This window comes from Rattus norvegicus, chromosome 19 (genome assembly GCF_021556685.1).
Source record: "Rattus norvegicus strain SHRSP/BbbUtx chromosome 19, alternate assembly SHRSP_T2T, whole genome shotgun sequence".
In the NCBI taxonomy this organism is placed as follows: domain Eukaryota; kingdom Metazoa; phylum Chordata; class Mammalia; order Rodentia; family Muridae; genus Rattus; species Rattus norvegicus.
Genome location: NC_141552.1, coordinates 45,699,466 through 45,713,386, shown reverse-complemented (window position 1 = coordinate 45,713,386; position 13,921 = coordinate 45,699,466). Strand labels below are relative to the sequence as shown.

The 13,921-nt window shown below is 45.6% G+C and overlaps 1 protein-coding gene across 17 annotated transcripts in view; it reads right to left on the bottom strand.

Annotated features, from left to right (window-relative positions):
* Arhgap10 (Rho GTPase activating protein 10) overlaps window positions 1-13,921 on the bottom strand; it is a 267,994-nt gene that overhangs the window by 136,674 nt on the left and 117,399 nt on the right. For all 17 annotated transcript variants that reach the window (XR_015643473.1, XR_015643474.1, XR_015643476.1 and 14 more), the window contains 2 exon segments: window positions 12,930-13,036; window positions 11,431-11,525 (listed from right to left, as the gene is read on the bottom strand). Coding sequence is in view for 11 of the 17 variants with exons in the window: in XM_087595148.1 (XP_087451274.1) it covers window positions 11,431-11,525; window positions 12,930-13,036 (202 nt within the window). In the remaining 6 variants the exon portion in view is untranslated.

Sequence of the window (13,921 nt, the reverse complement as noted above, 5' to 3'; positions counted from 1 at the left end):
AGACTGGACTCGCTCCCAAACAACTCTTTCTAACCAGGTCTACTTTCCCCATATCCTTATAACCTTTCTTTTTCACTACCTCTGGTGGGTGGTGAGGTAGAGAGGAGGCTGAACCCTTATTAAAGTAGCTTGAAAAAAATCATGCCTACAAATCATTCTTTCCTTCAGGGCATTTTGGTTCTCTGTAGAGCGCATAGTTGGAACTGAACTCTGTGCAGTCACACACCATTGGAACCAGTACCTACAAGTCATAGGCACCTCAACCTTTCCATGCACTTACTCAAAAAGTAGCATGGTGGTGGCAACACGTCTGGGAGACAGCTCAGTGGAGGACAGCTCCCACCACATGTGGCGGGCTCTGGTTAAGTCCCTACCAATGCAAATGACAATAGTAATAAACTAGGTGTGTGTGCTTTACCGAAGGCCCTGCAGGCCCTAGCATGAGAGGCAGTCTCAATTTGACAGGGTCAACATTCACCCAAGAGTTGACCCTCTGGGTATGCCTGTGAGGGACTGCCTTGGAAACAAAACATCAGCAGCACCACCGTCAGGCCAGAGTCCTATACTGCATTACAAGGAGAATGCGGGCCGAAGGGCACACCCACGGTCTATGCTCCTGACTGTGGATATGACCAGCTGCTTCAAGCACCTACCACTGTCTTCCATGCCACAAAGAACAGCATACTTGAACTACCAAAGAGTAATAAAATACTTCCCTCTACTGTTCTAACAAACAGAGCTGTGCTGTCCAAAAGAAGACGAGTGGTCGTAAAGCTCCAGATGGTGCCTCTAGAAGAAGCTGCTCAAAAACCCCCGACAACGTGCTTTGGACTGACGTCAGATGTCATCCCTGACATGGGAAAACAGTTACTTTTCAGTATGGGGTCTTTGTTCACTATCCTGTTAGGTACCATAATATTCCTGTCTAAACAAACTGGTTGTCAGTGTCCATAGAAACGCCTAAATGCCAAAGAAGTCACTCCCACAGCTAGCCTCAGGAAGTCTTGAAACAGCCAAAATGCTCCAACTCTTCAGTTTACGGTAAGGCTCTAAGACTATAGACAAGACTCTGAAACAGCTTTTACAAAACCAAGTGTAAATTCATCCTATACAGAAGCAGAAGGGAGCATTCTGTGCGAAGATGACTAATAGATCTAATAAATGTCTGTTGTCTTAAAAAAAACTGCAAGGGACTTCATGACTTGTGTCATTTAGAAAAACTGATTAAGAGCAGAGTGCTTTTTCGGGAAATGATTATCAAATTCAAGGTCTCCCCTCTCCTGCTTCCCCCCCAAAACTCTTAAATGCTTTTCTGCTCTTCCTCTGTAATAGGCCAACAGGTAAAGCTAAGCCACTGTCCTTTCCTTAACTGACTAGGTTACAACAGTCACATTCTAGGGAAAGCAGACCAAGTGTGGACACCAAGTGTCCAAACACTCTCCTGTCATGGACACTTCTGAGGTTTGCTAACACCTCAGGGTGGATAAAGGCCTTCACACTCTGAGTAAAAGAATTCAATAATGTGTTATCTTGAACAGTGGTTCTCAACCTGTGTGTCAAGACCCCTTTGAGGGTTGAACGACCTTTTTACAAGGGCCAGATATCCTGCATATCAGATATTTATATTACAATTCATAACTAGCAAAACTAGTTATGAAGCAGCTTGGAAATAATCTTATGGTTGGGGTCACCATGATATGAGGAACTGTATTAAAGGGTTAAGAAGCAGCATTAAGAAGGTTGGGAACCGCTGGTCTACAGGGCCACTTCTCCCTTCTGAGTCTGCACCGCCTTAGTGCCACCCCGATAACAAGGCCTCTGTGCCCTCAAAACATTAAAACTCAGGGATCCCTTCAAACAAGAAAAAGGACTTCCTGATACAACAGAAACTCCCATTTTGGTCATAACTTTCTCGCTAACAATGACCTTATTTTGCTGTTTGCTTTACTATTTTCTGACACCACTGAGACACTCAATGACTGTGGCCTCACACTAAGTCCTTTAATTTATTCCACCACTGCTTTCTTCTTAAACCTGTACTTTTGTAACTATGTTCTCTATATAGGCCATGAGATCACACTTCCTAACTCAAGTTAAGATGGGGACCACTACCAGTGACCCCTGAGCAGCCGCAGTGTACACTGCCTGGCACCTGAGGTACCGTGTCCTTGACCCTCCGAGATCTACACAAATTAATCCACTGGAATGCCGGACTTGCTAGTAATGCGGCTGCAAGGTACCTCATGAAAGAGGCTCTGCTGTTCTGGGTGCTCCTCCCGGCATGACATGCGTGAGGACGTGTGATCTGATGCTGAGTGATGATCCCCTTTTCCAGACTCCATTCCAATGATGGCTCTCTCATTTATGAGACAGGAGATCAGACCGGTTGAGACTACAGATTCCCCCAGTACACCGGGTCTATATCCTTATCAGTGTGGATACAGAGAACCATCATCTGCCCTCAACAATCCTTAAGATCGATTGAGGGGTTGAAGTCTCCAAAAGGGGGAGCTGAGACAGGGAAAGAAAGAGTTGACCTGAAGCTTCCCACCAGCTGAGAAGAAAGCATTCTAACACAGCTAACAGCTTGACAAGGCCTTCTTCTCTCAACAGCCTGTCCATTCTCTAAAACTCTCACCAGAGACCTTTTGTGCAACCCAAGTGGCTCCTAGTTTTACGTTACCAGATTTTGATTCCATTCAAGGAGCCCCAGGAGGCACCCTATCGTCTCACTTGTTTGTGGGAGAGAGGGCCCTCAGCAACTTTATGGGGTGTAACCTGAGGGTCAGTGAAATGGTACACACAGCTAACACAAAGACACTACAATGCGACTTTCCCTCCAGAGCCCATCCCTACCCTTTCCCTAAGTATCTACTTATCCGATCTACATATTTTTATCTTATGGGGGTTTTTTATGTGTTTGCCTGTGTGTATGTAGAACACTACATGCATGACAGGTGCCCTGAGAAGTTAGAAGAGGACATGTGATTCTCTAGTGCTGGAGCTATATAGATGGTTGCGACATGGAGATCCTAGAGCTGAGCCTAGGTCCTCTTGAGAGGAGTAAGTGCTCTTAACTCTTGCCATCTCTTCAGCCCAGTAACAATCCTTCCAATAACCATGGCTCCTCCTTCAGGTCCCATGCCAGGCCGTGCTCTGGGGTGTGTTTTCCTTCTTTGTACACATCTTTATTTTTAAAACAACAATTCTGCCTCATGTTGGTGGCCCTGAGATTCCTCTGTGTCAAAGCCATGACTCCTAGCTTGGCTAAGCTGAAGTCCCTCAGGCTGCTAAGGGTGACAGCATGGACCTGTGTCCTCATCCCTCACGTCCACCCACACGCAGCCACATCATTCCTGAAAAGGGAATAAAAGAGTTAAATCAGACTGAAGTCTATGCCGTTGTTCCGAGTCAGAAATACTGGTTGTACAGATATATAAAAAAAAAATAAATATGCCTGTTACCATTCACGGATCCTGCCAAATCTTAACAAGTTATACATTAATGACAGTGGTTTTCACTTTTTTAGAAAAACAGGAAAGTTCCTTTTGAGCTTGGTGTATACAAAAAATCTCATAGTGAAAAATCCTGCCAATTATTTTTTTTTTTGGTTCTTTTTTTTTTTCAGAGCTGGGGACTGAACCCAGGGCCTTGCGCTTCCTAGGCAAGCGCTCTACCACTGAGCTAAATCCCCAACCCTGCCAATTATTTTTAAAGGGTGGCTTCACAATACATTTGATAAAGAATTCATAGCCACAGGGTGCAAACCTAGCACTTCCGGTGTAGGTGTCTACCCCGTGCAAACAGAAACTGAAAGCTTGTCTCCATAAAGCCCTGTGGTAAGTGCTCTCCTCACAAACCCTAGGCATCTCTACAACCCAAGGGGCACTCACTGCCTTTCCACACACACTTCAAGACTAACCCCAAACTAATGTCAATTTGGAGTTAAGTGCCTAAATCAACATCAAATATGGCTATCAATGTATCAGTATCTATAAAATCCCTTTCCGCATCAAACTGTAAAAGCGGAAAAGCACACAGGCCTCAGAAATGTTTCTAACTCCACCTGGCTTGTGCCCTACCAGGTCTACTAAGAGGCTTTGTTTCATTTTGTTTTCTAAATAAATTCTCTCTCTAAACAGGAAGTGAAATTTCTGTACGACTCACCATTCACCTTTAAGTCATTATTTGTACTAGAGCCAAATTAAACGAGTGGCACGCTGTTTTCTGAAATATACATTGCACACATATATTTACACGAAACAATATAATTCTACACACATTCGTTGTCGTCTGTCTCATCAAATGCAGTGACTTCTCAACGGTAATGCTACCGTATATTGAACGCTATATGTCTGCATGCCAGTTCACATGCTTCAGGCCTCTACCCACAAGATGTCTGCAGCAACTGCTCCACTAGCATCCATTAACCCCCAGCTACCACCCACTCTTACCCCTGGTCCTCAAACCCAGTCCTACCCCATCCGCAGACACAAATAGGCCCATTTCAAATTGTCTCTAGCGGTTGACAAATGTACAAACTGTCCCCAGTTGTCCCCACAGACAAATGTGCAAACTGTCCCCAGTTGAGAACTGTTGGTTACAGTTTACCTCAGCTCCTGCCTCAGCACCTGCTATGCTGGGGACCCTCATTTCTCTGAGCTTCCCAACTGTCATGTATTCTGCAAAGCTCAGTTTAGGACTGGGAGGGATGCTCGATAAGAGATCATAAGTGTAGCATGCGCGAAGCCGGTCTCCAGTCCAGAGAGCAAACAGAGAGTCCATTTAGAGATCATTTCTTGGTGGGATGTAACAGTGTGCACCTGCAATCCTGGGAACTTGAAAGGCTGAGGCAGGAAGCGCAGTTTGAGGACAACTGGGGCAGCTCATCAAGATCCTGTATCACAAACGTCTGGAGAACATCAGTTTGTAGCTCAGAGGCTCCGTGGCAAAACATCTGCAAAGCTGCGAGTTCAAACCTCAGTATTACAATAAAAGGGAAGAGTGACTTTCTACAGTAAGGCTGGCCCGCTAGCCTCTCCATTCCGGTGCTAAGCTTGAGAAGTGCTCCTACGCTGTCATGTCCTGGAAGCCCGGGCTTTCATCACTTTAATGTGACTCTTGTCTTGTTGCCACCCTCACTATGAGTTGACAGCTGTCCACACACCTGGGGAACATGCCCCACTCTTTCAATCTGAGGAACAGGGCTGCACGCACACGAGCACACATGCACACATAAGCACTTGAGTTGCTAGTGAACAAGCTTTCCACACCACCTAATGCTTCAGCACCACAGGGCACTAAAATATAAGCAGGTAAACTGTGAGGGTAAAAAGCATCTGATCATCAGCTCATGAGTGACACCGGAGGGCTCAGAAAAATCACTCAAGTACAGACTCTGAACCAACAGGGGACCAAACACAAAGCAGGAAGCACCTCGGGCACAGCATGGATGTGATGTGGCAGAGAGGCTCAGGAGAGAATTTATCGGGCCGATGTAAGGAGATGGAGATGGCCCCAGAAGAACACGGCACTATGGTAAGCATGCCAACAAGTCACAGAATCAAAGTGCTGAGGCAGGGGCGGTGCTGTGAATGAAGTGACATGTCCTGAGAAACCATGGCTTGCACTGAACCAGACGACTATATTCAAAGTCTATTTCTCCAACCAAAGATGGATGGTATTACCATGTCAAGCCCAGGTACTTGAAACCTGGCAGCTCTGAGGAAGACTGTGCTTATGATCATTTAAAAACCCGTATGGCACCAGTAGACTTTGTTGGCTTGCAGCTGTGTTGTTAGTGTGTTTGGTTTTGTTTGCCTTGAAGCTTTACTATGATATAATTCATACTGTCAACTTGATTCACTGTAAGTGAATACATTCCATTCATTACTACAGTCCGTTTGAAGACCTTCTGGTCATGGTGAGGAAAAGGTCTCCATCACTCCCATTTCTGAGCAAGCCTCCCTGCTGTTTGTCAAACAGACTTTGCGTGCTCCAGGCAAGTACATAAGAGTACACACGTGGAGGTGCATCATGCGTGTTATTTTACAACTGACTTCTTTTACTCCAAGGGTTTGCTCCCCACAGTCCAACAGCCATCCCATCATGCGTCTGGGTGGACACCGCTGTTCACTACGAGAAGACACCACTCATTCATTCGCCCACGCATCAACATACAAACGATCAAGAGATTCCTATTTGGGGGACCTATGAAAAATGCGCCTGTGAATTACCACCCGAATGTTCTTCTCGACATATGTGCTTGCTGCTACATTCAGATGCATTTATGTACATCTACAAGTATGTGCACAAATAAAAGATAGTTTCTGGGTCAGATGGCAAGAGCTCTTACCTTACAGAGAGCTAACGAACTGTTTCCAAAGCAGCTGCTACATCTTTCTATCCCCACCCCTGGGGTATGAGGCTCCCAGAGTTCCACACCCTCCCTGACCAACAGTTGCTTTTCCTCACGGACACTGCCATCCCGGTGGATATCAAATAATACCACACTGTGATCTGACTTGTCTTTCTCTACTAACTAATCATGTTTAATAGCTTATGTGCATGTGGCATGTGCATATTTCCTCAAAAAGAAATCTTTTACCCACTTTGCAATGTTGTCTTTTAATTACTGAGTTATAAGAATTCAATAAAAATCTATTCAAATTTTTACTTTTTGGTATTTTAATGGTTTTTATCACATGCTCTTAAATGCTTCCCTCTACCAAAGAAAATATTCAAAGCAACCTTTCTGTGAATTGAGGGAGGGAAAAAAAAGACAATGTATATATCTGCCTAGAAAACAGCACAGTAAGAAGGGCCTGTGGCCTCCACCCAGCTCCCTGTCACTCACAGTCCCCTTAGTTCTCAGGAGACAAGCATCTAAGCATCAGCACCACACAGGGATGCTGGACACAAGGAGGCAATGTCCAGCCTCGAGATGTGAATGCCTCAATATACAGCCTAGCTGCGACTCCATCAGAACAGCAATGTGCAAGTGTGGGCAACCTCTGGAAAACATTCATAACAACAGCACTCTCAGAAAAATGGGAGCAAGTATCTTGAGCCAGAGGCATCTGAGAAAATGAACCAGGCCCAGAAGAAAGCAAAGTCATACACAAAATACTAGTCTCTACCCTGGCCTGATTGCCTTTGATTTCCCCAACAAAACAAGAGACAAATTAACCCTGTTTAAAAGTCATGCTGACTCTTTCCAAAAGCAGTAAATCTAAGCAGATCTGATCTAAACAAAATACCACAACTGCAGAGAAGCTCCTGACTCCTTTGCAAAGAGATCAAATGTCCACCCAGGTTCACGAAAAGGTACAGCCTAAGCAAACAAAACTTTTTGAGACATTTATAGACTGGTGTTTATGTAAGATTGAATTCATATGTGTATATAAAATGCTGGATTCCCATCAACAAAATATACTTTCCCCTCAAAACAAAAAAGCAGGAACTACAAGAATGGCTTGGTAGCACAATATTTACCACGGTGTTCTGAGCCCTGGGCCGCAACACAGCATCCAAATAATGACAATTTAAAAACTACTCAGCCGGGGCTGGTGATTTAGCTCAGTGGTAGAGCGCTTACCTAGGAAGCGCAAGGCCCTGGGTTCGGTCCCCAGCTCCAAAAAAAAGAACCAAAAAACAAAAAAAACAAAAAACAAAAAAAAAAACTACTCAGCCAAGCAGTGGTATACGCCTTTAATCCCGGCACTAAGGCAGCAGAGGCAAGCAGGTCTCTGAGGCCAGCCTGGTCTACAGAGTGAGTTTTAGGACAGCCAGGGCCACACAGAGAAACCCTGTCTTAGAGATCCCAGCCCCCCTATAAAAGGGAAAAGTGGTAAGAGCAGGAACATATGAAGTCGCCTGTGAAAGCCTCTGAGCCATCCAAGCAGGAATACAGATTGACATATCACTAAATTTATCACTACAACGATGAGCTACACAAGGCCAATAAGGGAAGGCAAACACTAAGCCCATGGGGCTCCGCAGACCTGAGAAATGAGCTGGAGAACAAGGTTAAAGAGGAGAAAAGCAAGGAATGGTGCCCCTGGAGCAGATGAGCCCACTGTACCATAGGGGAGAGCAGGCCTGCCCACAGAGAACATTGCACAAGACCACCAGTACAAAGCCCTGCAGGGGGCAGCAGGCTGAGAGTCTGACAGCCTGACACAATAGGGAAAGACATCTGTGAAATTGACGTGATAGCTTTCTAAGGAATTTTTGCTGTTTACAGAGAAAAGAAATGGGCAATGGATGAAATGGCTCACTGAAGGTGTGATAACGACTTTTTAAACGCAGAGGCGAGAGCTGTGAGTGCGGCTGGGAGGCAAGAGTAGCATGGATGAACACTGCTACCACACTGAAAACACTTGAGGAAATTTAAGGACAAGTGCACAGAGGCGAGGAATGGTGGCATTGGTGCCTGGAGAGAGTCACCCTTAAAACACCCTGTGGCAGTTAATTTAAGAAAGAAAGAAAGAAAGAAAAAAGAAAAGAAAGAAAGAAAGAAAGAAAGAAAGAGAGAGAGAGAGAGAGAGAGAGAGAGAGGAAGAGAGAAAGAAAAACAAAAGAAACGTAAGTGGGGACCGGAATAATGGCTCTGAGGTTAAGAGCACCAGCTGCTTTTCCAGAGGACCCGGTTTTGATTCCTGTTCGCACTCACAGGGCAGCTACAATCTTTAGCTCTCGTTCCAGGGGATCTGATGCCCTCTTCTGGCCTTGTTAAGCACAGCATGTAAATGGTGCACAGACACACATCCAACCAACCACTCAAAGCAGGACATAAAACAAATAGTGGAGGTGACTCACTGTTGAAAGGACTTGCTACTGTTTCAGAAGACCCAGGTTTAAGCCTCACCACCCCTGTGACAGAGAGAAACCATCTGTAACTCCAGCTCCAGAGGAGCTGGGGCCCTCTCTGGCCTCCATTTACTTTAAGTAGACGGATGGATGGATGGATGGATGGATGGATGGATGGATGGATGGATGGATGGATACATGATAGATAGATGGATGATAGATGGATGGGTGTACGGATGGACGGACAGACTGACAGAAAAGTAGATTCATTCATTTATTCATTCTATAAATTCTGTTTGTTACTCTAGAGAACCCTGACTAATGCAGAAAGGACCCACAGTCCCACTAACAACTAAAGCTAGGAAGGAGAGTGATGGCTGGTTGGTAAGGAGTGTGCTTATAGCCTAGCACAGCCTGTAACCCAAGCATTCACTCAGGAAGTGGAGGCAGAAGAAAATGGGAGCTCAAAGACAGACGGGGTTACAGGAGAGTCTATTGATGGAGGGGAGAGGAAGGAAGGACAAACAGAAACTCTAGGTCTGAGCAGACATTAGGAACTGAGGTGGGCACAGGAGAGAATAGTAGCTTCAAGAGCAGAGGCTCCTCATCAATAAGAAAGTTGTATTTTGGAATGATTTTATATATGTGTAAAGGTCAGTTTTATTTCAAAAAGGAGTCGTTTTGTTAAAAACAAAACAAAACATTAGAGCAGGTTTCTGGGGGTTGGGGATTTAGCTCAGTGGTAGAGCGCTTGCCTAGCAAGCGCAAGGCCCTGGGTTTGGTCCCCAGCTCCGAAAAAAAAAAAAAGAACAGGTTTCTGTAAGTTCTGTTCTAGTCCTTCATCTACTTTAAACTTATTATCCTAGCCAGGTATGGGGTACAAGCACTGGAGAGACAGATAGAGAGATTGTGAGGCTAGCCTAGCCTACCTCCAAAGGCTCAGGACATAGTCTTCATCTAAAAGAAAGAAAGGAAGAAAGAAAGAGAGAGAGAGAGAGGGAGGGAGGGAGGGAGGGAGGGAGGGAGGGAGGGAGGGAGGGAGGAAGGAAGGAAAGAAAAGCAAGCCTTTATACACGAAAGTGACTTGGTTGTAATCCCTCATCTGTCTTTCTGAGTAGGAAAGGTTACAACTTACAATCATGTAAAGATCGTGGCCAATGAGAAGCATTCAGCATCATCAATGTCTCCAAAAGTAGGAGCTTCCGCAAGCACAATACAGAACTCACTCAAACGGTGCGGGAAGTGCTAGAGACAGCTGGTCTAAAGCAGTCCCCTACTCCATTTACCGCACCATCCAGCAGACTTCTGACTCATCTCTGCCAGTCATTTACGCAGCAGCCTGACTACACGGTAGTCTGCTGGGGCCTGTGATGCAGCAGTTTAAAAGACTTGTCCTTGCTAGGCAGAATGTACAAGTTCAAATCTCTACTCTTCACCTCTACTAGGTTTTCACTGAAGCCCTCGGTGCTGCAGTTTCTGACCTGGAAGGTGTGGTGAGGATTAAAGCAGGTAAGGTTCACAAGGTCAGAGAAAGAGCTGGGTCTGGGGTAGCATAGGCATGGGCTCTCCTTGAGTAGCACAGTCCAGAGTCTTATGACCAGATTGTAGAGACAGACTTAGATCTTAGCCTCTTTTCAAGCAATGCACTCTTCCTCTCGGGATCTTGGCAAATGCTCCTTGACTACTTGTTCTTGCCACAGCACCGTCAGCTTTGTCAGGGTTTAAAGGTACATATTTTTTTTTCTTTTTTCTTTTTTCCCGAGCTGGGGACCGAACCCAGGGCCTTGCGCTTGCTAGGCAAGCGCTCTACCACTGAGCTAAATCCCCAAACCCAAAGGTACATATTTTTATACAACTGGTCTTTACTGAACTTACTCATGGGCCATTCCCTGTCTGTTCTAAGTCCATTTTTGGCCAGATCACATAAAGAAAGTGGCAACAATTAAGTTTGACCTGAAGAAAAAAAAAGGGTTGTTCTTAATACTCTGCTGGAAAACCTACTGCATACGCACCAAAAAGCTTGATCTAAAATCTCCTGCAGCCAAGCGAGGGATGGCTGGACCCTGCCATGCAACCAGCACTGAGCACTCATGGAGGACACGGACATTACTGCCAGACATTGTCTCCTCCGTCTCTGCCTCTCTGCCAAAGACTCTTGAAACTAAATGCTTCAAAGTTATCTAGTAAGAAAACACTTTGACCTCACTGGAAGGGTTTGCTTGTGACCCTCTAACACATAACGGGTACATACGCTCAAGTGCACACAGGACTGCTGTTTCCACACTGCTACGGCAAGCACCGTCATAAACTTTACCACACACAGCTCACGCTCCTCCGTCATTCTCTTTCTGCTGTCAATCACAAGTGTGACAGCAAGGAAATGCTCAAAGTTTCCCTATCAGGTGACAGCACAGGTGACAATGATTCTAGTCTTCAGCCAATATAAAGCTATGACCCTACAACTACACAGTGACCAACGACAGTTTACAATAATGATGGCCTGGATACACAACAAAGAAATGTTTTTCTAGTTCAGAGAAATCACTCTTGCAACTCGTTTTCAAAATCATACTTTCACATTAATTTTAATATCATATTTAATTAATTCCAATACCTTACCTGTCGGCGGCTTCGATGTCAAAGCAAAACCTTCTGTCAGTGGAGTCAATATGCCTTTTGGTGCATTCTTTCAAAAAGAACGCCTCTCCATCCCCCTGCAAATAAGCACAACACTCAAAACTCTGCACAGAGTCTGCTGCTGCTGCACCACAGGAGCCCAGGCTAGCCCTTTCTGCTCTGAAGCCTCTCCGCTCTTCCCCAGGGCTTTCTAGTTCTTGACAATAGCAGTACTGTCTGCAGATGCCGCGGATGCTGACCCCAGGACTGCAGGAAGGATTACAGCAGCATCCGGGCTCTACAGTGATAGCCTGCCTCTCAAGACACTCTTTAAAAAGTCAAAATCTGCTTTAATATCATACTATATTACATCCGGTGTCATTATCAGTGTGACCACTATTAGCATATAAACACCACAACTGCATAAGGATTGACCTGAAACCCCACCATATTGCGGGGACCACAAGTTTATTCGCTAACACAGAGCCAGTGGACCTGTGCCTCCTCAGTGTCACCCTCCGTGAGAGCATTAGAACTGGAGTAGCCACAGAAGCTATGCAGAGCAAAAGTCCACAGCTAGGATTTTCCAAACTATAGGGATCTGTTAATATTTTAAAAGATAGCAGATATTCAGATGTTCAGAACAACATAGCTATCTACTATACACTGCTTCATTTAGTCATCTGGAGACAAAATGGAAGCTAACGCTAAGAACTGCCCTAAAACCCCAATTTACTACGACAGCAAACTCAGGCTCGAAGCAAATGTTGCAACTTCCCTTCTAACAGGTGATAGGGTCTTGCCTCAGCCCCGTCTGGGTGGCTGTTTTCTATGCACATCCATCGCCACTAAGGCTCCTTCTCACAACCTGCTTTAAGGCTTTGCGTTTGTCTCTGGACGAAGTGTAAGTACATAAGCAGAAATCAGCTTAAATTAATTCCCAATTCACCTAAGCAAAATGTCACCCAACCACCCAGCAAGCAGCAAACTGGCTTTCTCAAAGCGTGTGGCCAATTATGCTCGCCCCAGCAATCTGTCACAGCTATTCACCGGTCGGTCACAGGAGGCCTGCCTTCCTTGCACAGCCAGCCCCCGCCATCTCTCTGCCATGCTTGGCTCTGCTGTTTATCTCTCTGGGATGAGCAACTAGCTCTTAGGGAATAACCACAGGAAACCTCTCCGTGCCTAACTGCATGAGAGGGGATTCGCTCAGGTCTCTGCCTGTGTGCAGCATGCGAACAGGCCAGATCTTCTGTGTAAGCAAGATGACCGGCCAGTCACAGAAGCCTCGCACAGGAACTATCTTTCTCTTCTAGAACAGCGACAAGTTCTACTCCTCCCTGTTTGAAAATCTAACTGTAAAGACCTAGGAGTATGACTTAGAAACAAAACAAAGATTTTAATTCTAAAACCAAGTGTCTCAATAGTCAGTATGAAACTACTAAAATGACAGACACAATGAGAATATCTCATGTAAGTAAAGAAAACTATCAAATACTTACCAGTTTCCCCCCAGATCTGTGCTCAAAGGGAATCATGTTGAATTTCTTGGCTGTTTTCCGGTACATGCAGTAGTGTTTGACCCAACTGGACCCAAATGGAGCAGGTCCTTCAACAAAGCGCAGGTTTTCAGTTTTTGTGTCAGTAGAGCATGGTGACACACACCTTTAATCCCAGCACACAGGAGGCAAAAACAGGACTATCTCTAGGAGTTCGAGGCCAGCCTGGTCTACACAGTGAGCAGGATATCCAGGCTACAAAGAGAAACCCTGTCTCGAGACACACACACACACACTCTCTCTCTCTCTCTCTCTCTCTCTCTCTCTCTCTCTCTCTCTCTCTCTCTCCAGGGACTAACAGAAGGGGACAGAGGTTGGGGGGAAACGGGGACAGGACACCCTTAGAGCACTGTGAGACTTTTCAGCAGATGACTGTGAATTACAGTCCTGAGTTAAGACTACAGGGTGAGGGGGTTGGGGATTTAGCTCAGTGGTAGAGCGCTTGCCTAGCAAACGCTAGGCCCTGGGTTCGGTCCCCAGCTCCGAAAAAAAAAAAAAAAGAAAAAGAAAAAAAGACTACAGGGTGACCCAAAGCGTAAAGTACTTATGTCCCAAACCTGTTAACCTGAGTTCAATTCCCAGATCTCACAACGGAAAGAGAGAGCCAGCTCCTGAAAGTTGTCCCCTAACCCCACACACGCTCCAGCCCACGTGCGCATCCACACTCACACTCAATAGTAATAATCAGAATAAATGACATACTCGGTGGGTGCTAGAAAGCCCAAGAGCTCCTCGGGCTCCAGGTTAAATGGAGGACGCACGACAGCCCCCTGGTTACTTAGCTTCAGTTCAACAGACTGCACTACTTCTCCCACAATTCTCTACTTCCCAGCTGGCCAATGTGGAAGCCGGCTGAGTTGGCATATGACCAATGGAAGAAAAGTGTGTAGCCCTGAGCAAAGCTAAGAGTACAAAGGAGAGAAACAGAAGAACTC